This window comes from Melanerpes formicivorus, unplaced genomic scaffold (assembly GCF_026170545.1).
Source record: "Melanerpes formicivorus ecotype bairdi unplaced genomic scaffold, bMelFor1.0.p_v2 SCAF_2, whole genome shotgun sequence".
Lineage (NCBI taxonomy): Eukaryota > Metazoa > Chordata > Aves > Piciformes > Picidae > Melanerpes > Melanerpes formicivorus.
In genome coordinates, this window is record NW_027142354.1 from 20,724,213 (window position 1) to 20,750,641 (window position 26,429).

A 26,429-nucleotide genomic window follows, 5' to 3' on the forward strand; every position below is an offset into this window, starting at 1 on the left:
ATTCCTGTCCTTCTGATGCTGCTGCTGCCCTCGTGGAGGGTACAAAGTGTACAAGTCTTGGGCAAGTGGCTGATGGTCCCCGGTGGGAAAATTATGTTTCTGTTCTGAAATATACTAATGGAGAGCCCTGTCCAGATAAAATTCGCAAGAAAACAACAATACTGCGCCTCAAGTGTGATGAAAGCAAAATTGTAAGTGGACTTATTCTGATGGGGTTGTATATTTTCATGAGTAGTTCATACCACTGCATGTGTATAGTGAATGATGAGCAGTTCTTACCAACTCCCTAGTTGTCGGTAGATGGATGGGAGCCAGTCCTGTAAGCAGACTAGCCTATAAGTACTTGAACTTTAAGATTTTGAGTAGTTTTAAAGAGATAGTTTTGTATAATCTGCTAGCACAGATTTTGTTATCTGTAATAGTTTCAGATTACCTGTTTGTCTTGAAGATGAATGTATTGTATGCTGGGAGGTGTTTCAAGTAGTAAATAATTCTATTGACTGTGTAGTTCTTTATGCCTTACTATTAAGTACTCTTCCATTTAAGCTGTCTTGCCCTCATCTTTTGAATTTTCTGTTGCCTTTAGCTCTCATCTTTTGAATTTTATTGCTCCTTACAATGGATCTTAACTGCAGTATATTTAAAATCATCACACTTAAGTATTCTGCCCTTTGGTTAATATGTTGGACCATGATGGTCTATTAAGCCCTAGGACTGGTGTTTGAACTGAGCTCAGCTACAGTCTTCAGGGATAATCCTAGCATGAAATCTTAACATTATCACTCTGTAGAGCTGTTGCTGTTTCCACTATTCCATGTCCAGGAATCAAAGCCAGAACTTATAATGGCCATTGAGGATTGTGAATATACGTTCTTGTGGTTCACTGCTGCTGCATGTCCTCTTAAAAGCAATGTGCAAGATGACTGCCGGGTCACCAATCCTGCAACAGGTAAGGAAGAAACCTTAGGATTTTGCACATGGAAAAGGCATTACTACATTTTTGTTCTTGAGGGACTTCAATAGAAAAGAGCATCATCATGTATCCTCTGGATAGTGACCAACAAGCTTATTGGTATGTAGAAATATCTTCTGAAGTAGTGTAGTGTCCCTTAGAATCTAAATAGTATATAATTCTGGAACTAGTTTTACCTCTGTTACCATGAATTAGTAACTCTTTGCCTTTCTAAGCTAGCAGGGAAATAGAAGCCAGTTGACCTCCCTACTAAATTAAGCTTTTAATATAAAGAAAGGTTTATTTAGTTATTCCCTGTTCTGCCTGCAGGCCACATCTTTGATTTGACATCACTGAAGCGAGAGTCTGGCTATACCATCACTGATGCACATAACAGAAACATTGAGTTGAACATCTGCGCTGAAGCTAAAACCTCATGTTCTGATGGAGCTGGTAAGCACCTTGTCCACCCTGATACTGTAATCACTGATTACAGAGTACCCAAAGAAAATGTTTATGCTGAAGCTTACAGTAAAATACGAGAGGCAGGTTTTAATGCAAATGTGGAAAGAGTGAAATGAATAGCTGTGTCTGAGCTAGCTAGGAAAAGATCCTAAAACTGTTTTAGGAAATGTAGTGATGTATTCCCAGTGAACTCCATTTTTAAACTTACATGAGCTTATTTCCAGTCCTTTCAGGTCTGAGTGGGTGGGTGTTCTTTTGGAGATGAAAGCAGGAGTGAAGGTGCTTCTACTGAACCTCCTGGCTGTCATGAAAAGGAAGAAAGTAAAACCTCTTAGCTAGAGTAAGCTGAGCAGAAAAATTGCTCAGTGGTGATGTATTGCTGTAATACACCTACACTGAGCCTTGTGTCCACACTGATCCTTTGCCAGCCCTCCTTGTAGCTTTGTGTTCTGTTTGGAATGCTTCTAAAACATCAGAAGATTGCCTTGTATTTTAAGCTGGTTTAAGTGCTTTTCTGTCAAACTGAACATAAGATAATATTTAAGCGTCTTAAATGTTAGAAGTAGTGCTTGTGAATTAAACTATTTTTGTGTGGTTAGAAGAAAATACTGGATGGATTTGGTTTTTTAAGAGGCATCTTAATTTTTTTTTATATATATATATAAAAATCTGTGTATCTGACATTTTGTGGTAATTGCTTAATTTTTTAGAGAAGTGGTAACCAAGCAAATTCTTAAATGGGTGTAGATGCAGTAACTTCTGCTGGCTAATGAAGATTTCAAGACAACATCTAGTTTTTGCTTCAGTGCAGTTCAACTCAGTTTAATGGCAGCTCCAGATGGTGTGAGAAAGCCTGTCTTTCATAGGAAAATTAAAGTGAGATGAAAACCTTAAGTTTCCTGCTTGTTCATGTTGTAAGGTGCAATTATGAAGGGCAATTACATCTGACTTGATCTGGTTTATTTTGTTTTCTTTTGTACATTAGCTGTCTGCATCACTGATGGTTCAAAATCAATTAATGCTGGAAAACTGAGTAAAACTTTAACTTATGAAGATCAGGTGTTAAAACTTGTCTATGAAAATGGAGATCCTTGCCCTGTGGACGGTAACCTGAAGCAAAAAAGCTATTTTATCTTTGTATGCAAGTCTGATGTTGGAGATGACAGCCTGCCTGTCTTTCTGTCTTATGATCAGCAGACATGCACTAATTACTTCTCTTGGCATACTTCCTTGGCTTGTGAGGAAGAGGTAAGAACTGCTTCTAGGGAAAACACTTGTGGGATTACATTTTAAGGGGAATGAAGTATAATAGGAATGTATGTTTTAAATTCCTTGAGGGAAAGGTCTCTTCCTGTAGTTACTACAGAAAACAAGTTCATGTAGTAGTTCTAAAAATATCACTGGAAAATGCATTTGAGAAGGGGTGAACAGTACCTGGCAAACTTCTGGTCCGTATCATGAACCAAGTTGAAACTTTTAATACTTAATATTGACTCCTCTCTGGAACTTTGCTGATTTTTTTGTGCATCTTAAATGGAAGCTTCTTGGGAGATCACAGTTAAGAACTTCCAGTGTGACAGGCCATCAGAGCTTAGGTGGAGTTGAAGATGGACAGCATCTCTGTGCTTGGGGATAGTCTTTGCTTCTAAGCAAGTTACTAAAGGCAAACTGATGTTTGCTCTGTGCAAAGACTGATAAAATCTAATAGCATGATTTTAGAACATGCTGTGTAACATGTAGTAATGTAGTATGTTCAACTCTAGGTGAATTGTGTTTCAGACAATACTTTGAGCTAGTCTCAAGTTAGTTAATTAGCTGTTATCAGTATTGCATGTGCAGAGTAAAAGTCAGCAATATAAATAGAAGCCTAAATGAGCTGTAGGGTGAATGCAGATCCTTTCTTAACACCTGAACATTACCTTCTGTGAATCTGCCTAATCATTGGTTTTGCTGTCATGATTACTTGCAGTGGAAGCAAAATTCTCTGTGACAAGTTGTTTTTTCTCTTAGTTATCACTCTCCCAATACTATCACAGATCTCACTTCCATTTAGAAATTTTTTTTTCCAGTTTTTCTTTCCCTGAGAGGAGCTGTCACATGTCCCCTCCTTCTGTAGGAGTTCTGCTATGTATGGCTCTGGTTTCCTCTTTAGGTAACATGTCATGCTGCAATACAAATCAACAGTGCCTGAAAACATTGTGTTTTCTAGCCTGTTAACTCTGCTCAGTAATTTGTGCCTTTCTGATCCCTTTTCAGTGTATTCACAGTGACCCTAGCTATTTCAGTGTGGTGATCATTAGGTAGCAGTGGTGATTGTTTGTCCTGAAATTAAACAGTAATCTTGTTAGTTGCTCTTTATCTGATATGTAAACAAGAATAAAATTCCCAAATGCCAGGTGGGCTGTCAGGAAGCTTATGCACTTCAATAATGTATAAAATAGGCTCTGAGGAAATGACAGTGCTCAAGCCATCAAGTTGCAATACAGTAATTTCACATTGTTATAACCAAGTTGTTTATTGGAGATGGTGCAATAATGTGTAGAAGATGTAGAGGTGAAAGAACTGTAGTATCTACCGATCTTGTGAAGACATTGTGACTATGCATGCTGGAGTATGTATGCCAGAGCTTTGATTCTTGGTATTGTTCTCCACTGCATAAGAATGTTTAAATGATTGAGGTTTTTCATATGCAGTCTGTAGGTGCTTAGTATCTATAGATAATCTATAGATTTGAAACTTTTAAATACAGCAGTGCTTCTGGTCCTATGAAGGATAAATCAAAGCAAATAATACAAGAGCAAGAGCAATAAACCCTGTTTTCTTGTAGGTGAAGTGCACAGTATTAAATGGCACTTCTGTTATTGACCTGTCTCCTCTGATCCATCGCACTGGGTATTATGAGGCATTTGTGGATGAGGATGTAACAGATGTTTCTCCAGACTTCTACATCAACATCTGTGAGCCTCTCAATCCTATCAAAGATGTCAGCTGCCCACCTGGAGCAGCTGTTTGCATGGTTCCTGTTAATGAATCGCCAATAGTAAGTACTATGCCTGGAATCACTGAAATATGTTTCCCTGCTAGTATAAACAGTGTGCCTGATTAGAGACCTGATTTGGACCAGAGCCTTGAAAATGGGTTAAAGAAACTGAATACAAAATTAAAATCTACCCTTCAAAATTCCTTTGTTGTTGCTTTCTCTATGAAGAGTATTTTCCTATGCCAAACCCCAGTGTTTTTTTTCTGGGTCAGAAGATTGTATCCCATGACAGATATGAATCTCTGTAGAGATTATTTTTTTAATGTAGTGCTGTGCACTGTATATGGAGACTGGGAAGCAGAATGCCTCTTAGTCTGCCATTTGTGGCACAGAAAGGGTGTCCTTGGTCCCATGATAGCCTGTTGCAATATCACAGTATCATAGTAGTATCATAGTATCAGTCTGGGTTGGAAGGGACCACAAGGATCATGCAGTTCCAACCCCCCTGCCATGGGCAGGGACACCCCACACCAGATCAGGCTGGACAGAGCCTCATCCAGCCTGGGCTTAAACACCTCCAGGGACGGGGCCCAAACCACCTCCCTGGACAACTCATTCCAGGGCTTCACCACTCTCATGGTGAAGAACTTCCTCTTCACATCTAGCCTGAATCTCCCCACCTCCAGCTTCATTCCATTCCCCCTAGTCCTATCACTACCTGAGATCCTGAGAGGTCCCTCCCCAGTCTTCATACCCTTACACATACAGGGTACGTCCTAGCATGCTCCAAAATGCACTTGGTACTTTCATGTAAGAACTTAACAGCTGCCTAAATAGCAAGCCTGTGGCAGAATGTGGGTTAGCTTTTCCCTGTTGCTACATTGAGAGATGGAGGCTCACGCCTTTTGAGATCTTGTTTGTGAGCTGTGGAAGATGCACATAAGGTTGAGATTGTTTGCCATGAACTTCCACATTGATTTAGGACCATTGTTAATACTACATAATTTCAAAGTAATGTGTTGGTATTTTGGCACAGTGATTTAAAGCAGAATCTACCTGTAAGATGTAGAACCTTCTTGGCCTTTGCCAAGCTTTATTCAAAGAGTGTTTCGAGCTGCTCAACTTGTGCTTTTTTAAGATTGAAATGTAACAAATGTTCTCTGAGTATAGAATACAGTTTTCAAAAGTACAATAGTTGTGCTCTCATGTAAACCAAACAGAATAATCTGAACTAATCAATCTCTGGGCTGATCTGAAATCCAGATGTGTTCCCTATGTCCCTTAATGTGTATTTTTGCTTGTATAGGATATTGGTCGTGTTACTGAACCTCCCAAGTTAAATGAGGCAGGAAATGAAGTTTACATCACTTACAACAGTACTACTCCTTGTCAGATAAACAACAAAATGAACTATACTTCTCTTATTGTATTTCACTGCAGCCAAGGAACTAGTCTGGTAAGATATCTGTTAAACAATTGGTGGAATGCAATGGGAAGTGGGTAGCAGCCAGTGTTAGCTTTGGTTAAAGCTGAATCAAGCACTTGTTTCTAGCATGTAAGGATGCACTTGTTTCAGCAATGAATATACTTAATATTTGCATTCTTAACTACTTATATACTTGGTATTTGTATTCATGACCAAGCAAAATGTCATAAAGTGCATGAACTTTGGGCTTCAGAGTACCAGGTTCTGATGGTTTCAAGGATCAGATTCCACTGAAGTAACATAGCAATAACTTACTGTTGGCATTAAACTTAATGCTCTATTGCCCCTTCTGTAGGTCCAAAAGCTCGTACCACAAGCTAATGCAAGAACCTGTGTAATTATTTGTGAAGCTGTCCCTGTGAAATGTTTCCTCTGTATTGTAACCCTTTCCATAATCATGCGTAGCTTTAAAATGTGTTTAGGTACTTGTGCCTTTATTTTGTGTTGACACCTGAACACTAAATAGAAGTCATATCATGGTGTGAATCTAACACTGCTTGAATTTTCTGAATGTTTCAACAAACTGCAAACACACTTAAGTGTGATGTTTGACAAACTAGAGCTTGTTGAAGTTACTCACCAGAACCATTTTCCATGAATGTAGGGCATGACCTGAAACTCTAGGCAGCTCTAAGCATTACAGAGACCATACTTGCATTTTTATTCAAACTATGTCAAAAGAAAGTGTTCTTTCTAAACCTTAACTTGAACTTTCTTAATGTCCTCTACAGAAACACAGTGCTCTTGCTTTTGTTGCTGCTTGCAACTAAGCTCAACATTAAAATCTCAACCCTAATTAGTAAGAAATCTTGTGTGCTTCAGTTGTGGTCTTGATTGTTTTCTGGAGAGACCTGTAGGCTGTACTTCACTTGTGGCTTGTTTTGGTGCTGGGTTTAATAGGCAGGGTGCTTGTGCTAGAGTCAGTGAAGTGTAGCCTTGGTGATAACTGAGGTTAATTGTTGTGGGGTGAGGGAGAAAGGCAGATAGAACAACAAATTCTCAAACCTACTGTGTTCTTTGTTAACAGGGCAAGCCAAAGATGATAAGGAAGCTCGATTGCAGCTTTGTGTTTGAGTGGGAAACTCCAATTGTGTGTCCAGATAAAGTCAAAACTTTAGGCTGCTCTGTGACTGATGAACAGCTACACTATACTTTTAACCTGTCCAGCCTTTCTGGAAGATCATTTGAGGTAATGCCTTCAGGTGGTGTGAGGATTGGAGTGGTGGGTTGTTTGGGTTTTTTGGGTTTTGTTTTTTTTGTTAGGGGTTTTTTTTTTTTTTTTGTGGTGTTTTTTTGTGTGTTTTGTTGTGTGGTGGTGGTGGTGTTTTTTTAATTTGTGAATTGTCCATTACTATCAGTGTTTTAAAACTGTATCGGGTTTTAAGTATGCTGGGGTATGAGAAGAGACTAAAGCATGTGCTGCAGCAGTGGTTGGAGCTGATGTGTTTGGCCCCTGATAGAGGGACTAATACTAGAGGGAATAACATTAAAGTGGGTTCTTTTTAATGGTTTTGAGAAGGAGATTCATTGTTATGCTGATGGGGAAGGAGAAATCTACCTGTGGTAGAGTCCCGATATGAAAACAAGTCTGCTGAACAGACTTGATCCTGAGTACTTTATCCACAGGTTTGCCATATTAAATAAGGCAAGTCTTCCAAAATTAGCTATCTTATTTTCTTCCTGCATTATGCGATGATCTTGAAGGTCTCTTCCAACCTGGTCTGGTCTATTCTATTCTACTGTATGAGACTTGGTGTATAAAACACCTGAGTGGTTTTTTGAAAATACTGCCTACAGGCTCTGAGGCAGCATTGTTTCACAGAATCACAGAAACATTCAGGTTGGAAAAGACTCTCAGGATCACCAAGTCCAACCAATAACCCTACTCTACAAGGTTCACCCCTAAACCATATCCCCAAGCACCACATCCAGGGTTGGTGATTCAACCACCTCCCTGGCCAGCTCATTCCAATGCCTGCCATTCTTTACATGAAAAAAAATTTTCCTAATGTCTAGTCTCAACTACCCAGTCACAGCTTGAGGCCATTCTCTCTCGTTCTATCACTACCTACCTGTGAGAAGAGACCAGCACCAGCCTCTCCACAATGTCCTTTCAGGTAGTTGTAGACAGCAATGAGGTCTCCCCTCAGCCTCCTCTTTTTCAAACTAAACAGCCCCAGCTCCTTCAGTTGCTCTTCATAATGCTTCTGGATGTCTACAGGTATTTTCTGGATCCAACCTTTACCATGTTGGTGTATGCAGTAAGGCAGCAGACTTGCCCCAGGGAAAATGCAAAGATGGGGCAGTGTGTCTAACATCTGCAAGTGGAGCATCATCTTTTGGAAACATAAAGGAAATGAGAATGGATTATAGCCACCAGGATGAAACGGTCATCTTGCAGTACACAGGAGGTGATCGGTGTCCTCCAGGTGAGACTGAAGCAGATTCATTCTTTATGTAAAAAGCTTCTCAACTTTTTTTACCTTTAAAATGTGAGGTTTTGCTGCAATATGAGGGAAGCAACGTGGGTTTTGCGTGGTAGTAGAAACGTGTAGTTCTGCTAAATCACATGCACTGTAATAATCTGCAACATCAACATGCATCTCTTAGAAGAGAGAGTGCAACTTTTCTGGAGGAGTGATCATAGCTAATTGTACAGTACACCCTGGTCTTCTAACTGGGTTTTAGATTCAGTGTTTCAGTATTTCTGTTGTCTTTCTTTGCCTGTGACTTTTCTTAGTGTTGAAGTACAGGCCTTGGATATGGTGCCCGCTGTTCTACTGCATGTTGTTAAGAGGATGTAACTTTCTTTCTCAGTAACTGAAAAGGGAGAGCTTTGTGTCTTCCCTTTCAAGTACAAAGGAAAGACCTATGAGGAATGTATTACAGAAGAAAAGAATAGGCCATGGTGTGCTACAACTGAAAACTACCAGGGAGATGGACAGTGGGGATTTTGTGGAAATGGTAAGAACTTCCTATATTTCATGTGCAAAGATCTGAGCTAATATGGGGAGGTAGCCATTATCAGGCTGGGCGAAAGGCCTCTGATACAATACAATGAAAATAAAGGGCTTGGAATGGGCAAGACAAGGAATCTCTGGAACGAACTTGACTACTCAAGTGAGCAAAATACTTCTAAAATAAAAAATTCATGCCTTTAGATCATGAATGTTCAAGTAATAAGTGATAATTGATGGAGATCAATTGTTTGGGAAGGAAGACTATTTTCTAAAAAGCATGAAAGCTAGCTAAGGGAATAAAATTGCTAGGTAAAGCGTTTACATCTGATTACAGGTTTTGGTGGAACTGCAAAATTGCTACACTGAAATCCATACTTTCCTGAAAGCCTTTTGCAAAGTCAAGTTGGTATTCTTTTGTTTTATTTTCTCTCCGCTTTCCAACCTTCCCCCTTACAGCCACTGCAAGAAGGGAATCTACTATTGTTTTCACATGTGATGAAGATGCTGGTGTTGGGAGACCATACCTTCTGAGTGAGACACTTGGCTGTGCTGTGACATTTGAATGGAAGACTCAGGCTGTTTGTCCTCCCAAGAAAATGGAGTGCAAGTTTGTCCAAAAGCACAGAACTTATGACTTCAGAATGCTCTCTTCTCTGACGGGATCATGGATCTTTTTCCACAATGGGAACTTGTGAGTAATGAGTAACTCCCGGGAAGCAGCTTTAACGAATACAATATGGCATAGGACTTCTGTTTGATTGCTCTTCAGAGTCTGTTTAAATTGCTGACAGTGTCTTAAGACTATAAATGCTTAACACAGCATGCAGACAAAAAAACTGAAGGAGTCCATTTTTTTGAGGGTGAATAATTGCTCTCTTACTCCTCACTTCTTTCTTCTATTGATAATACTTTAAAAAGGATGATTAAGTCAAAACCAGAAATTTTTTCAAGGCTTTCTTTTTAAACTGCTGCCTTAATGAAATAATTTTGTGGTATAAAGACAATTTTTTTTCTTAATCATGCTGAACAAAAATCTTAATGATTTCATTGCTGTCTTTTGACTGCAGTGTGTAACTTTGTCTGAAGTTTAAGCAGAGTTTTTTTTCTCCCCTTGTCAACTTAGAGAAAAAAGATGAATAGCAGGAAGTCATCAACATCTCCAGCCTTCCTCCTCCAGTTAACAAATAGAAATTAACTGGCAAGGATGAGAGCATTTAATCTTAAATTGAGGATAAACTATGAGAACTCTTTTGTTCACCACTTTGATACTATTTACTCTGTTCTAATAAAACTTAATGGTATAGATCCAAGGAGCCACTGAATTTAGGGTAGTACTGTAACCTTTTGGGAATTTTGTGACTCTGTTCCAATTTCTAGTTTCATCCTAGGTCAAAATTAACAAGTGACTTAATCTGGTAAATGATCAATTCTTTTTGCACACATTTATTTAGCAATAGAAGCAATCTGCTAAACTTTAGCACATGTTTTTTTTATGTCAAATATTTATTTTTTTTCAACCTGGATAGTTTCCCATGAGGGCTCTAAAGTTTATGTCACACTTTTTCAGTTTAACCTAAATTAATTCTAAAGAAATGTTATCTACCATGTTCTTTATAGGTACTATGTGAATCTCTGTCAGAGGGTACATGAGGGACCTACAGGCTGCCCTGAGAGAGCCAGTGTTTGCAGGAAGAGTGAAAATGGTGATGTTCAAGTTCTTGGACTTGTTCATACACAGAAGCTGAATGTGACAGGTAGAGTTACTTTTGTTCCTGTAGAGAGATAGTGAAATTGTACAATCTAGCTATAATGACTCTCAAATTATGGCTGGTGAAGCCTTTATTTTGAAACCTCTTTACCAGTGGATGATCTTTTAAAAGCAAGGCCAGTAAACACTGCTAATCAAATCTGATAGTGATGTTTAAACCATGAGAAAACACTGGAGCAAATACAGTGCTGTCATTAAAGCTGTAGAAGGTGAATTTTTTTTATCTGAACATCACAAAATACTTTCAGACAATGAGGGTGATCAAGCACTTGCACAAGTTGCCCAGAAAGGTTGTGGAGTCTTTTACCTTGGAGATACTCAGATGCTTTCTGGGCATGGTCTTGGGCAGCTTGCTTCAGGTGGCCCTGTCTGAGGAAGGGATTTGGACCAGATGACTTCCAGAGATCCCTTTCCCACCTCAGCTTGTTTATGGTACTCTAATTGTGGGAGGGGGAACTATTTTTCTTCTTGCCATTATGAAAGACTTGTTTGAGATCACTACCTCCTTTAATTAAAGCAGCATGTGACAGATGACTAGTTTAACAAATCTCAACCTTACTCAAGGTTTCAGTTTAAACAATGTTTTTAATTGCTACTGAGTGTTTGAAATGAAGGGAAATTTAGCTATGCAAACAGTGGTATGTATTGCTGGAGTTTGTTTATAAATGAGTATCTTTATTTATTCTTAGGTTTAAAAAAGTACATCTTAAATGTAAACATTTGTTACAGCCATACTGTTGACTTGAACACATAGTGTGATGGAAAAACAAAAGTGTTTGAGAATGATTTTTAAATGATCATCACTGTGAAGGCCTCAGACTACTGCAGTACTGTAATTGATACATGGCCTGTGCGGGAGAAGTTAATCTTGAAGTCTGGAGAATGAGCAAAGAGAATTTCTGATAGGTGCTTTCAGAAACCTTGAGTGTCACCACTTTTCTCTTCTAGGTGATACAGTGTATGTTAGTTATTCCAGTGGGCAGGAATGTAGGCAAAACAAGAAAGTGAAGACAATTATAGAGCTGAAGTGCGCAAAAACTGTTGGCATGCCCATGCTGCAGAGGTGAGTAACAAATTAACATAGCCTTGATCTTCATAGTTTGTTCTTTCATACCTCCTTAGTAAACTGTAAGTCTTAGGATGGTGACTACCCATTATTCCCTGAGTCCCTGAAATAATACTTGGTCTGTACTGGTAAGACATGGACCTTCTGGAGTCTCTGCACCTGTTCACTTTCATAAACAATTGTGTTCTTTCTTCATCTAAAACTTTCTGGGCATAAATTTAAGTTTTATATTTCCAAATCTGATGTGACAATGAATGGCATGCCATTATGTTAAATGTCAGTTGCAGTCCAACCACTGTTAACTTTGCTCGAAATCTCTTTAGTAGAGAAATCTTCCTGCAGGTGATTGTGCTAATAGAGCATGGCTTATTGTTGCATCAATACAGATAACCAGAAGCTGTCTAAAGTGAGGTGTATAAGCATGCTCACAAATACTAAGAAAGCTCAATGGCTTTTTTTCTGGTCTCATTTTGGTTAACAGTATATTGTTTGTAGGGTAGGGAAACTGAGCAAGATGCCCTTCCTGAGTCAAAAGGTAACAAAATCTGATTAGCTTATGTGCCCTGTCCTAGTTAATGTGCAGCATGTTAAACTTGCCAGGAGCAGCCTGACATGTTTGCTAGGTAAAATACTTCAATGAAACCCTCTGATACATTGTGTGACTTCTAGAACTTTCATTGTAGGAAATTCAAATACAGCAGACCTTTTTGAGTTTTGAAAATGCCGAAGACTGCACTGCAATTCAAACAGATTTTTTTAAGTGCTGCTTGACTATTTTAGCTTACTCTCGGCATGCTGCTTAGGCAAGACATTTCCTCACTTCAGTTATCTGCTGCGTGTCTTCTCTTTCTCAAGATACTAAGCACTTGTTACTGTTTCCTGGAATCATCAGTTGTGTCTGTTTGGTAGGATTGATGAAGAAAATTGTGCTTACTACATCACTTGGGACACACGTGCAGCTTGTGCTGTGAAGCAGCAGGAGGTGGAGGTAGTGAATGGAACAGTTATTAATCCTGCAACTGGGAAAAACTTCTCTTTAGGGGATGTTTATTACAAGTAAGTACAACAAACAATACCCCTCAAAAAACCCAAATGAACAAAACCCCAACAACAAAAAAACCCCAATACTTTAGTTCTGCCAAACAAAGAGAGCTTGGTGTTAGTATTCTGTGTTGCCTTAACAGTTCTTAGCTGTCAAATAGAAATAGGACTCGATTCACCTTGTACCAATAAGTGATTTAAACAGCTTATAAATACCACATCAGACAGCTTGACTTATAGCTGTGAGCATGTCCAGGTGTACTTCAGACTGCTCTGAAGCCTGCAAATTCATGCCTTGATGTTAGATCTCTATTTTGTGGGTTATTGCTCCTTCCATAGTGTGTAGACATTAATTCAGTGCCAGAGAACTTTATTTTTTTCCCTTCTATTTTTCCTTTCACTTAGAATACTCCTTGGCTTTTTACATAGCACCTTTTTTCCAGCTCAGACAGTCCATGTGGAACCCATGCTTCAAAGCCTTAGAAGTGAGGAAGGACAGCTCTGGAGGAATGGTCAAGCATAAATGAACTCAGGAGAGGCAGGGGGAAGACCAGTTCGACTAACTGTACACAGTGCACAAAACCCTAGTCCAGAATCTCTTATCAAGAACTATATATAATACCAGTCCTAGAGTTATCAAAAGAAAACTGCCCCTACTAGTGTTATGGGAAGAATTAAACCCTGTTTGTAGGGCACAAACCACCAGCATGCAGCACTGGAGTGACTGAGCAGTAGTGCTGTGGGCAAGACTGCTGTGCAGACATGGTGATAGCACTACAAGCAGAGAAAAAGCAAGTCAAACAGACATGGACAAAGGAGGAGAGGAAGACAGACAAAAATAGAACTTGGTGTAATGTGAGATTAAAGACAAGTTGTATTTGAGCAAGCTCAGCCTTCAAGCAGGTGGCTACAATAAATAGCTATGTATCTCAGCATTCCTACTCAGACTAGCAGTGTGAAAGGATGTAATTGTAAATAGTATTTATAGAATAGAATTAACCAGGTTGGAAAAGACCTCCAAGATCCCCAAGTCCAACCTGTCACCCAACACTATCTTATCAACTAAACCATAGCACCAAGCACCCCATCCAGTCACCTCTTAAACATCTCCAGGGATTGTGACTCCACCACCTCTCTGGGCAGCCCATTCCAATGGCCAATCACTCTTTCTGTGAAGAACTTCTTCTAACATCCAGCCTAAACCTCCCCTGGTGCAGCTTGTGACTGTGTCCTCTTGTTCTGTTGGTGGTTGCCTGGGAAAAGAGACCAACCCCCACCTGGCCACAACCTCCCTTCAGGTAGATGTAGACACCTTGTAACACCTTATGGTAGGACTAGTTACCCTTCTGGAGGAAACAGCTCAGCTATATGACTTATCATAGCTACAGACAACACAATGTGGTTCTTGCAGTCAGTAGGCTAGCTTGTGTATGGGCTAATGGATCATGCTTTTATTTTCTCCAGTTTAATATTTTTGGAGGTATTTACATGTTCATACATTCACTGTGAGTGATGTAAGTAGAAAAGTTTGCTTTTTGTGCTTGCTTAGAAAGATTATACTTATGCTAAATGTAATAATTTGTAATGTCCAGAGAGGACGCCTCAGTTCTGCATCTTTTCTGTCTGCTGAGCCAGTCACTCCAGCTTCCTCTGGAATCAGCCGGTGGTAGCAGTTACCACTACTGGCAGTCATGTCTTGGGAATAACCTTAATCTGTGACCTTAAACGTAAGGATGGATCCCCTGTTTCCTCAGGTTGTATACAGCTTCTGGTGACATACGGACAAATGGTGATAAATATGTGTATGAAATTCAACTTTCTGGTATAAGAAACTCAAGTTTCTCGGAATGCTCTGGAGCGAACATCTGCCAGGTGAAAACTAATGAACGTCGCTTTCGGAGAGTTGGTTCTGCCGCTAAAGCTAAATATTATGTTGAGGGTAAGTACGTGCTCATTAGCTAGAGTTGCTTGATACGCTGTGTGAATTGATTCATCAGAAAACAGTTCCTATGCTAATACACTTCTGTAAAGGTATCCAGAGGCTGCCTAACAGAATTTTGGTTGTATTTTTCATATTGTATAATCTCAGTAGCAAATGTAGTCTTTGGGTTTGACACTTGTTGAAAGACCTCAGTAGAAATGATGCAAGATGGATGACTTGGTCTCGTTTTCCACTGTGGTTGTACTGCATAAGCAGTGATCTCCTTTATTTAGCTACTTTTTCTTCTGGAGGGCTTAACCTAATGTTCCAGTGCAGCTGACGGGATCAGCTATGTATAAATGTATAAGCTCACCTGCAGATACTGCAAAATTATTGCAGAACAAATACATAACTTTCCAGGGTATGGTGTTAATAGAGTTCTCAAGGAAGTGGTAAACTTACAAGGTTTTCTTCTCATTGTAGATGATGACTTGGATGTCATATTTTCATCAGACTCCAAATGTGGTAAAGATAAATCAAAGTTTGTCTCTTCAACCATTTTCTTCCACTGCAATCAACAAGCAAAGGAAGGCATCCCTGAATTCCTTCACGAGACAGCAGATTGCCAGTATTTATTTTCCTGGTACACCTCTGCTGTGTGTCCATTAATGTGAGTAGTTAACTATTTTCTGAAATCAGCTTTTGTCAGCACTTTTATGGTTTTGGTATCTGTTCATCATGGTTACTGCAAAAAAACAAAGGTGCAAAGCTAAAAAAGCAGTAGACTCATGGGTAGGTGGAATTGGTGTTCATGTGTTTGATGTTTGGCATGTGACTGCTAAATAAATGTTTGCCAGCTTGATCTGGTCCAGCAGCTGCTTGTTTGCAGGGGAAATGGAGAGTCATGGTGAAATTTAATATTGTTGTTCTTACTAAGTAGAACTGGCTGTAGCTAGGACGATGCATTGGTTTATGTTACTGAGAGAAGTAACCAGTATTTGGGTAAGGTTTTTCACCCTGCTTGCCCTACTGTCTGGAAAACTTCAAAGCCATAGCAGACTAGCCTTCTCCTGTGTTTGCCTAGTTCTTTAGTACAGAGTGAAAGTCATTACAGGTCTTGGAGGGATAATGAAGTCTTTCTGCAGTTGATTACTCCTTTTTGGATAAAGAGGTGACAGTATTAAAAGCAGAGGGACTTTATCTAGGTGCTTACTGTCATTCTTGGCATGTAGGCAGTCTCTCTGCGAAGAATGGAGAGACTGGTGGCTACTGACCTGGTGACTGTTCACATCCTGGCTGCTAGCTCAAAAACGCAGGGAAACGAGTTATTCTGGTTGAAGCAGGCAGTTAACCATTGATACTTGTGAGATGCCATAGTCAGCTGGGAGGTAAATAATTGCTGTAGCTTCTGTAACTTGCTTAGGTGCAGGTTTGGTTCTAATGTAGCAGCTTCGTGTGCATAAGCACTGCTGTGTAAGGCCCAGAGCACCTAATCATGCGCTGGAGTCTTGATTGCAATCAGTTGAAAAGCATATCAGGATGTCAGTGCAGTACTACATACATTTCTTCCCCCATGCCCAGTGATTTTTACTTATAAGGAAATCCCCTGAATTCAATTCATTATAGGTGTTAGGACTGACAGGATGGTGTGGAGTGCTTAATTTCTTTGAATGCTGTGGTTCTAATAGGTTTTGATGCAACTGGTCAGTACACCTTACTCATCCTTTTCTTTGCACATTTCTTTTTAGATCAACCAATGAGCCAGGAAGCAATGAGCACCAAACTGACCAGGAGGCCCAGGTACATAAAGGCCTTTCAAAGAGAAGTCAGGCTGTTGGTGCTGTGCTGAGTGTCCTCCTGGTTGTTCTCACTGCATGCCTAATAATCTTGCTCTTCTACAAAAGAGAGAGGAGGTAAGAAACCATTGTGAGACTCTAGAAATTTCTTTGATAGGACTCGGTTGCCTCAGTGAAAGAGAAGTAGTGAGCTTTAAAGTTCTGTTTTTCACTTGGCAGCATTGACTGTCGAACTGTATGGATGTTTGGGTTTTTTATTTGTTTGCTGTTATGTGTGGTTGGTTGGTTTTGGGTTTTTTTTTTGGGGGGGGTTTTGTTTGTTTGTGGGTTTTTTGTGGGGGGTTTTATGTGTGTTTTTTTCTGTTGTTAATTTGTTTGGTCTGAAGGTTCATGTATAGAGGGCGGGAGCACACAATTAAATTGGGCTACTCTATTGTGGATGGCTGCTAACTAAGGAGCATAAAATAATATGTCAAGTTTATTAGCATTTGATATGTCACTCTTTTCATGGTGTCAAGCTGACAGCAGCAATGAAGAAGTGCAAGTCTTGCCAATTTTCTGCTTTCCAGACAAGTTTAATTTTTTTTTTTCCTTCATAGCTATAAAAGCCAGAGGTGTTTTCTTAAGCTGTGATAAGGGGCAAGATGTACATCATCATGGACAGAGTTTTGTTATGGAGTGGTTCAGGGTCAAGTCTCACTATGTGATAGCTTGCAGCTTGCTTAGTGAAATGCTTTGTGTTGACAGTAAAATTCAGAGAGGGAAAAATGCAGGCTAGTAGTGGCAATACAGTCATCCTAATGCAGTATTTTCTTCTTCTTTAGGGAAATTGTAATAAACAAGATAACAAACTGCTGCAGAAGAACATCAGGTGTTTCCTACAAGTACACAAAGGTAATAAATCAGATGTTGTTTTTTGTCAGACATTCTTAATATGAATAACCCCCCCCCCCCCCCCCGAATTCCTAGTATTTGAGAGCATGGAAACCATACTGAGTGGCTTCAGGAAAGCCACGCAGCTGAGATACCTGTGTTAATATTGTGAAATAGAAAAGGAAAATAGTTGAGAATTTGAAGAGCAATCCACAAATAGCCAAATAACACAAATGTACAGGAAAACAAGTCTGTTTCAGACATAACAAAAAGTGATAGGAATAGTGTGCTATGGCACCTAAGGCCACCTGTGGTGTGCAATCTAATGGTTGGGGATATTAGAAAGTGGCAGAGTCTGGAGGGATATTACAGGCTCTTAGTTTGTGGGTTTTTTTTTTCCTTGTAGATAAGTAGTGAAGAAGAAGCTAATGAGAATGAAACAGAGTGGCTTATGGAGGAAGTAGCAGCACCAAATCAAAGGACAACAAAAGGAAGGCAGGAGAATGGTCACATTACTACAAAGTCTGTTACATCTGAAGCCTTTACCTCTCTCCATGTGGATGACCTGGACAGTGAGGATGAAGTGTTAACCATTCCAGATGTAAAGATTCAGTCAGGAAGAGGACTAGACAAGGGAAAGCACCCACAAAAGAAGCCATCCAATCTTGGAAGTGATGACAAAGCTTGTTTGCTGAATGGAGGAAAGGAAAGGAAAGCAAAACCCAAGCCAGGCCAGCAGGCGGCACAGAACTCTACAAATACAGTATCGTTTCATGATGATAGTGATGAGGACATGCTGAATGTTTAATAACTCCTCTTGTGCCTAATCAAATATATATAGAGAGATTATATATAACAGGACAACATTTCCAACCAAATATGAAGACTTCAGCCCAAAAGATTTTTTTTTTTCCTGAATTTTGCCTTTAACAAGAAACCATTGAAAAGGGAAGAAGAGAAAGATTTCTTGGTTGTTTACAATGATCTGTTCAGTAATGACTGGATTTCTGACATCCAGATAGCTGAGTTACATTGACTCTCTCTAGCCAGGACACTTTTTTTTTGTGTTGTTTTGTTTTTTTAAAAGAAAAAACCCTAGCATGGATGTTAAATGCTTGTTCAAAATAAGAGAAACCTTTAAAAGGAAAAGAATTAAGGTTCACTGAAGCCCCTGGCTCCTGAGACTCAAGTTGTCTGACTACTAGCATTTAAACTCCTTGTATTTATTGATCCTCACTACTCAGGTTTGTTTAATAGCAACATGTTCTTCCTGCCGGCAGGGTATATTATATGGGGTCACCCACTGGGACAAGGAAAAAATGTAACTATGGGGATGATTTGATGTAAATTTTGGAACTGGTCTAATTTATCCTGTAAATTTGAATATTCATTCTAATTTAAACAGATCATTGGTTTAAAGGTATTGACTGAAAGGTACAACTCTCTATAGCTTTAGCCTGAAATGGTTGCTGGCTTTTTGCATGATGTTTTGATGGTACTGGTCATATAACTGACTTAAGTATTTGCCTAAGCAGCTGACAAGCGCCCAAAGATTTTTATTGTTTTGTTTATCCCCCTAGATTATGTCTGAGCTAGGCTGACTGCGCAGAGAGCCAGGATTTTCAAGGACATAGAGACAGAATTTAATATAGTCTGCACTGCCAAGTCTGTCATCACCAAGAATAGCCCAACAGCTAGAGGAGACCTGGTCGTGACAATACTTCTCTCTGGTACTAATTGCAAGGGGGAAAATTGGGTCAGAGTTTTCTGATAACCTGTGTTCTAGTTCTCATGCAAGGATCTTGGCCATGGTCATTGATTTAAAAATTTGCTGGCAATGAATGCAACTCAAATTTGCTCTAGCAGTCTTGTCCTTCTCCAGGGGTTTCCTAGATAAATTATGGGTAGTGATGAAGTTTCAAAGCATCATACAAGTATGTGTGTTGGTCAGAATTTTTTGAAACTTTTCATTGTTCCTCTTGGCTGGCTTACTCAGTTTCAACAATGGTTTCTTTTTATAAAAACTCCATTTTGAATCAAAATAGTGTAATATGAAGTATTCAGCAATTTCAATAAAAGGTATGAAGTGGGTATTCAAAGTCCCACATCTCAAGTCTGGAATCTTTCTTATGCTAGTGTGCAATGCTGCTCATCAGCCTGGTGATAAGTGATAGCAAATAACTTAGCTATGAAAATCCAGACAAGAACCAATGTTTGATGACAGAGATCAGAACACATAGGTAAACCCCAGTGGTGTATTCTTTCTTTTATCAGACTTGGGTTTTCTTCCTCTTGTGTAGTTACCAATGACACTATAAATGAGTTCTGCTAAGGCCACTTCTTGTCATAACCAAAGCAGCATTTTTTTGTGTTTAGCGTTAGGCTGACTGGGGGAACAAGAAGCTTGACAGTGGAATTTTCCATACTGTCAGCTACCATTACAGCAGTTCTCTCAATAGGTGTTGAAGAATGCTATTTCCCTTCCTGGCCTTTAAGGCTGGCATTTTGGGGTTTGATCCGTGAACCACGGCCTGAAATGGCTTCCCATGTGTTGACATAACACCACATGGTCTTTTTGTTGTGACTTGAGGCTTAGGTAGAACACAGGTACTTTCCGTGGAAATGCCCATCTGAGCAACATCAGTGATGTACTTCTAATATGCTGCTGACCACAGTGAGTGATTTCAGGGCCTAATCTTGAAACTATTGCCCACTCTTAAAGCTTTGTAGGTGGGCTTATTGAATCCTGCCTTGTTCAGAGATGGATGTGTGACTTCAGGCAGTTTGTCCAGTAGAATACCCTGCTTAATCATAGAGAAGGAACTATTATGAGAGTAGTAGGGACCACATGAGTATGTACAAATGGCTGGCTGGGAGTAGAAACCCTGCCAGTCAATAGCACAACTTCCTGGAAAGTGAGTCTCTAAGATACCCACCCAGATGTCATAGTGCCATCCAGCCCCTCTCTAGACGGCAGATTGGGTGATTGGAAGTTGCAGGTAAAGGGCCCAGACTAGATCTTTTTTAGTTTGTCTGGAACTTAATGCACACCATTATCAACTGGTTAAACAAAGCTGCTGGGTGTGCTTTTAAGATACAGCTTAATGGCTTTAAACTTCACCCTCTTCCCAGATGGGCTTTGATTTCAGTTTCCTTGGCCTTGACTGACTGCACATATCCTGCTGAGGGAGGCTGGGTGTTCTGGCTGCTAGTTGCCTGCTGTGCACCTGTGTGTTGCTGTTCCCCTCTCCAGCTCCACGTGGAGACCCTGTAGTGAGGGAGGAGAAATCTGTGTGGGGTGGGGTGGTGTCGTGCTGAGCTTGGGGTAACATAGCTGTAAGTGGCTGTATAGGAGGGGAGTTTTTACTTGCTTCAGTTATTCCTGCCTGGGAAGTTGCCCCTTTTCTACCTCATCTGTGAGATGCAGGGAATGATCTTAAGAATGTTGCTCTGCAAAGCAGCATTCACAGCTGATGAAGCCATTGTTGCTCTTATGGCTGATGTGCAGTGGGAGCATGTGAAGAACTGGACCAGAATGTCCTTCTAAGCTTGCTTATTTTTTGGGATGTATTGAAAGGAGATCTTGAACTTTTTATTTTTTTTTTCCCTGGTTGCCTGAACTGTGTAAGGTACTAACCATCTTCTTTCCATCTTTAAAATGTTACCTTCACTTCTGTTTTTCTTTCTGATGGAAGCAGCTATTATCAGTAAAAGTTGTTGGAGAAGCAAGTGTAAATCCACGGAAAGCATGAAGTATTGGAGTGTGATATAACTGGAATTTTTTTTTTTTGGGGGGTGGGGGGAGAGGGAGGTACATCACAATGGATTCTACCTAAAGTCTTACAGGTCTTCTCCAGGTCTTGTTTTGGACATAACTTTGGGAACCCATTATATAAAATAATTATTCCCAGTGTGTACTTAGCGAATGCCTTTTATCTCTTATATCACTGCAAAAATGTAATCAGGTGAAAATTATCTTCCCTGAGAGAGGTTTTCCTCAGGAATGGAGGGTGGAGGGTGAGTATGGCTGCGAGGATGACACACAACTTGCTGGAGTTTGTAGGAAAGCTGTTCCTTAATGTAGAGACACTTCTGTTTCACAGTGTGCTACCTACTCTTTATAGAACCTGGCTGGTAAGCCTTGTTCACTGCTACACTAAACTTTTCATTTACTTACATGTTGCTGGAATTCTCCATCAACACTCGCTCTTTAGAATGCCTCTTTTCTGACCAGTTAGTTTGGCTAATAAAGCCCAAAGTGCAGGAGCTGTTAGTAGATTTTCTGGAGAAAAGGAACACATGTGCTCTGACTGGGGCTTAAAGGGAAATTCTCCCTGGGTGAATTAAGGTCTGATTTCAAAGAAAACCTAAAAAGTAAAGCTTGCAACATGTAGTTTAATAATTTATGGAGTTAGTCTTGACTTTTGGTCAAATGTCTTTGTTACTTAAATAGCTCTGCTGCCAACTAAATATATCAGTGTTGCAGAGAAGACCTAGATGAAGTCTTTGGGGTGCTTTTGATGCCAAAATGCCGACGCTAGATGACATTTTAGAGCATGTTGGAGAATTTGACAGGTTCCAGAAGCAAACCTTCTTTGTTCTGTGTTTGCTTTCTGCTGCCTTCACCCCGGTATATGTGGGTGTTGTATTCTTAGGGTTTATCCCTGAGCATCGCTGCTTCAGTCCTGGGGTGGCTGAGCTGAGCCAGCGGTGCGGCTGGAGTCTGGAGGAGCAGCTGAATCACACAGTTCCCGAATGGAGTGCCCATGGGGCCAGTTACAGCAGCCGCTGCAGGAGGTTTGAGGTAGACTGGAACAAGACAGGCATCAGCTGTACTGACCCCCTTGGTAGCCTAGTAGGCAACAGGAGCACTGTGTCCCTTGGTCCCTGCCAGGATGGCTGGATCTACGACTCTCCAGGAACCTCTCTCGTGACCGAGGTAAAAATGAATGCCCCCTTTCCCTTATCACCTCTGTTACAGACAAGCTGAGGGATGTGGGAGTGGGTTGATGTAGCCTTGGCTGTCTTAAAAAAGATGCCTGCTTACCTGGACAAGGGATCTTCTCTCAGTGTCAACATGTACCAGGTGCTTTGCAAGTCATCTTACCACTGTCCTTGTGGTGAAGCACTGCATTGGCTGCTTCAGGAGGCTTGTATCTCCAACTGGGGAGCAGAATATATTTCAGCAAATAAATCCTCAGCTAGATAAAGTCCAATTCTGAATGCAACTCCCATCCCATGAGAGGTCCTATTGGTGGAGGTGTGTAAACAGCACCTGCAAGAGCAGCAGCTTGCATCACTGCAAACAAAACTGGCTGATCCCGGAGTTGGGTACATTGCTCAGATCTCCCAGTCTGCTTGCGATCTACGCCCAGACTTGAAGGTCTCCAAATGAAAAAAGTCTGTCTTTCCAAGTTTGTTTCAAATATGATTGAGTGGCTATGGGTGGGGAAAAAGATAATTGTCCCCCCCCAGTTAAGCAGTTTAAATCAGGAATAAACTGGAAAAAGCTTTTTTTGGCATTCTCAGAAGATGTGTGAATAAACTGAAAATGGTATTTAAACTACTTAGAGTACTTTAGGGGTTTAGGTGCTTTAACTTTAAATTGGTAACATCTGGGATGACATCACAGAAAGTTCCACCAAATTTTTAGAGATGGTACAAGTCAGGGGTTTTTCCCCATGCATCTAACACAGAAGAGCAGGTAACTTCAGTGTTCCATCAGCTTCAATATTGATACATAAGCTAGATTTTAGGTGATGTACTTATTTCCATAATGTATGGACTGTGTGATATTCAGGTGAGGAAATGAGGCACCAGATCTTTTTAGATGGTTTGATGTGTACCCCTGAAGCTGAAGATGATCCAAGACTTCTACAAAAAAGCAGTATGGCAGCCACATCTTTGCTGCAAAAGGCTTGATCAGATGCTGTAATGCAGATGCCTCTACAAGTATCTCTTGAGATTGTGGGAAGCTGAAAACTTGCAGCCTGTGTATTCATGGAGTCATGCTCTCACATCAGTTGCCTTGCCTTTTCTTCTGAAAATGGTCCAAACCCAGACCTGCAGGTTGCTTCCTTTGCAGGATAACCAGAAATGCCACATGTCTCTCTGTGTGTTTTTAACAATGCATTTTACTGCTGGATGTGACTGTTTCTGTGAAGGATCTCAGATGCTGTTACGTTGTCTCTTGCTCTGGCAGCCATGCAAGGGAAAGGGTAGCAGAATAGAGCATGTTACTTTTCTCCAAAGAGAAACTGACATGTGGAAGAATATCCTCATGGGAATTCACACAGTGCATCAGGACAAATGCTAGGCTTCATGTTGATTAAAGATGCATAGCTTTAAATAAAACCAGAGACTTGTGGATGTAAGCTAGCTCCTCATTTCAAACTCTTGCTTCTGACTGTGGTTGCTCTTTTAGTTTAACCTGGTGTGTGAGGACTCCTGGAAGTTGGACCTCTTCCAGGCTTCTGTGAATGCTGGTTTTTTTCTTGGCTCCATGAACATTGGCTACATAGCAGACAGGTATGTGTGGGCTGACAGTAAAACTCTCTGACCTCCCTTATCAGTGTTCAGCAGCTAAGCTTAGGTAAAGGCAGAGAATGGTTATGCAACTAGTATCATCTCTGCTTTTCTCAAAACAAAGTCAACAACCTGGATGCTCAGTCACAGTATTAAATATGCACAAATCTTTCTTGGCCTGAGTCCTGCAGAGCCTGCGAGGACTATTTTAGGACTGTATGCCCAAAACTCCCTGCTATGCCACACAAGAGCCTTAGAATGTTAACCAAAGCCAGGAAATTCTGGTTTGGGGAAATGCAGATCCTGGAAACATCTTGCTTCCTTTGGAGAAACTTTGAAATAGCTGCTGTGGAGATCACCAGATACAGAGCAAGAGTGCTGGTTTGAAAATCCTTCTGTCCTAGCACCTTGGCAGCCCTGTTGAGAGCCAGCAGAGGCAGTCACCCTTGTCCAAGTGGCCAAAGTTAAAAAGAAACAAATGCTGATGTTTGAAAGTCCTTTATCCCTGTTGTTGCCCTCCTGCCTAGAGACTGTTAGTACAGCAGGCTCTGACTCTGAGCTGTTCCAGCTGTGAAATGCAGCCTAATCCTAGCAAGATCCATGCATAGAAGATTTTTGAGTATTAAAGATTGGGGTATATAAATATATTTTTCTGGTGTATACAGACTTATCACAACCACATTATCAGCCTATAATTATTTTTCATTTCTTTATAAAAGCCAAATTGCTAAGCTGCCTATTCTGAAATTCAGAGATAACAGTCTCAGCCCAAATCTGTAAGTACAGGACTGTTGCTGCTATTTAACTTGGGAAGTGGTTCTTCCTCTGAGAAGCCTGAAAGCCTTTGTGGAATTGCAGAGCAATTGGCATGGTAATTTTTCAGAGAATTGAAAAGGGAGTAATGGGCTAAAAATAAAGTCAGTATGCATCTATCCCTTGTATAACAGAGTTGGATTTTTTCCTGAGATGCACAAAGCTCTTCAAGTCAACTGTTTTCATGACTGCTGTTTTGCTTCGCTTGTGTCATCTTCCAACCCAGGTTTGGACGTAAATTTTGCCTCTTAATTACAATTCTTGCAAATGTTGTTTGTGGAGTCATCCTGGTTTTCGTGCCCAGCTATCTGTGGATAGTTATCTTTCGCTTCTTGCAAGGGCTGGTCTGCAAGGGCTGCTGGACTGCAGGCTACATCCTGGGTGAGTTCAGACTTTTTGTTTTTTTCAGAAGCAAGACTGCTGCAAAAGATGACTGAAAAGCCCATCTCAAAAGCCATTTAACGAACATGGCCTGTGACTTTTAAAGATCTTATCTGCAAGCTGATGTCAAGGAGTTTTCTCCCCCTTTGACTTCTCATGATTTTTTCAAGCACTGTCCTTAGGGAGAAGCAACATCAGCCTTCAAAGCTCAGGCAAGCAACAGTATATTAGGGCTGTTGCCTCGAGATAGGTCCTTCCCTATGGTGTACCTCCACTTCATAAATGTGGGTCCCCAGGTTCCCCTCTCTTCCCTAGGGCACCAACTGGGAAAGGAAATGGCCTTAAGGCAGACTCCAGCTGCGCCAGCCCAGTTGCAGACGGAGGAGGCCGTTAGAGCAGCAGGCTGACAGCAGGGAGCATTGGAGGCATTTTTATGACACGAAGAGCACTAAAGGGCAAACAGAGGGTTTGCAGCCTAAAAATAACTGAGGAACAGCATGTACTTGCTGACAAAAAGACAAGCTGTTCGTTTATCTATGAACTTATCTGAGTGGAGGCCAGCCTGGGCAATTGCAAGGAGCCAGGCTATGCTGGTGTTTCTTCCAGCACCTTGCATTGGTCATGTCTGGCAGTGAAACATAGCTGTGTGGCAGCAGAGTTGGGGCCAGCTCAGCTTTCTGGTGCATGGTAGAGCTGCCTGAGACTTTTCTGGTGTGGTGTTCAGGTGCTTGTCAAAAAAGCCCCAATTCCAAGCAAACACCAAAGCAGCAAGTGAAATGTCCTAAATGCTGCCCAGCAGAGCCTTATCTGGATTAGGATATCAGGTGGCTGAGTGATGCAGTTCACTGTCATGGTGATAAAAATGTAAATGCCTGCACTCTATAATGCAAAGTTTCTTAGTGGAGACATCTTGCTAATGCAGTTATTCATATGTCTGATATCAATAAAGTAAACACATCTAGCTCACAGCCTAGATTGCTGCCTTCCTAGACATGATTATTGTTTTGCATATTCTAGATGTTTGCTTGGCCTCCTAAATATTTTGCTGTCAAAAATAAAATCTTCATCATATATGCTGTTTTAGAGCATCTGACAGGACAATGCCTTACCCTGTCCTGCTATTTTCCCTCAGGTACACTTTGTTACTTCTGGATTTTCCTTGAAGCTCTCTTGTGAGAGAGAAGTCGCATAGAATCCTTAAAAGCCCTGAAGTCCCTTTAAACTTCTTATTAGGGGTGGCCAGTACTGAATGCCGAGAGAAGGTTACTAGGACAGACCAGTTGCATTATTGCACTCTCCTGGGACGCTTGTCTATACTACTTCTGCTTTTGCCTCTGTCCTACTGAGCCTGTAGGAGATGTTTCTTATGGATTGCTTTGCCAACCAGTATTAGCTAATCCAT

At 40.6% G+C, this 26,429-nt stretch overlaps 2 protein-coding genes and 1 long non-coding RNA gene across 3 annotated transcripts in view; 2 read left to right on the top strand and 1 right to left on the bottom strand.

Moving 5' to 3' along the window:
- IGF2R (insulin like growth factor 2 receptor) overlaps positions 1 to 19,421 on the top strand; it is a 59,523-nt gene extending 40,102 nt beyond the window's left edge. The window contains exons 31-48 of the mRNA XM_068152706.1: positions 1 to 191; positions 823 to 949; positions 1,283 to 1,405; positions 2,403 to 2,665; positions 4,245 to 4,457; positions 5,704 to 5,853; positions 6,911 to 7,072; positions 8,105 to 8,312; positions 8,701 to 8,847; positions 9,300 to 9,534; positions 10,461 to 10,597; positions 11,560 to 11,674; positions 12,587 to 12,733; positions 14,473 to 14,657; positions 15,123 to 15,309; positions 16,388 to 16,552; positions 17,260 to 17,329; positions 17,715 to 19,421. Coding sequence (XP_068008807.1) covers positions 1 to 191; positions 823 to 949; positions 1,283 to 1,405; positions 2,403 to 2,665; positions 4,245 to 4,457; positions 5,704 to 5,853; positions 6,911 to 7,072; positions 8,105 to 8,312; positions 8,701 to 8,847; positions 9,300 to 9,534; positions 10,461 to 10,597; positions 11,560 to 11,674; positions 12,587 to 12,733; positions 14,473 to 14,657; positions 15,123 to 15,309; positions 16,388 to 16,552; positions 17,260 to 17,329; positions 17,715 to 18,116 — 3,227 coding nt within the window. The 3' untranslated portion in view covers positions 18,117 to 19,421. The remainder of the gene's footprint in view (positions 192 to 822; positions 950 to 1,282; positions 1,406 to 2,402; positions 2,666 to 4,244; positions 4,458 to 5,703; positions 5,854 to 6,910; positions 7,073 to 8,104; positions 8,313 to 8,700; positions 8,848 to 9,299; positions 9,535 to 10,460; positions 10,598 to 11,559; positions 11,675 to 12,586; positions 12,734 to 14,472; positions 14,658 to 15,122; positions 15,310 to 16,387; positions 16,553 to 17,259; positions 17,330 to 17,714) is intronic.
- On the bottom strand, positions 171 to 22,486 carry LOC137448316 (uncharacterized). The gene is made up of 3 exons (XR_010989048.1): positions 22,356 to 22,486; positions 1,626 to 1,718; positions 171 to 940 (listed from the first exon to the last, which is right to left on the bottom strand). It is a non-coding gene; the product is annotated as an uncharacterized lncRNA (long non-coding RNA).
- The window catches only part of LOC137448309 (solute carrier family 22 member 2-like), a 10,153-nt gene continuing 5,487 nt past the window's right edge, over positions 21,764 to 26,429 (top strand). Inside the window, exons 1-3 of the mRNA XM_068152719.1 lie at positions 21,764 to 22,247; positions 23,733 to 23,836; positions 24,873 to 25,027. Coding sequence (XP_068008820.1) covers positions 21,837 to 22,247; positions 23,733 to 23,836; positions 24,873 to 25,027 — 670 coding nt within the window. The 5' untranslated portion in view covers positions 21,764 to 21,836. The remainder of the gene's footprint in view (positions 22,248 to 23,732; positions 23,837 to 24,872; positions 25,028 to 26,429) is intronic.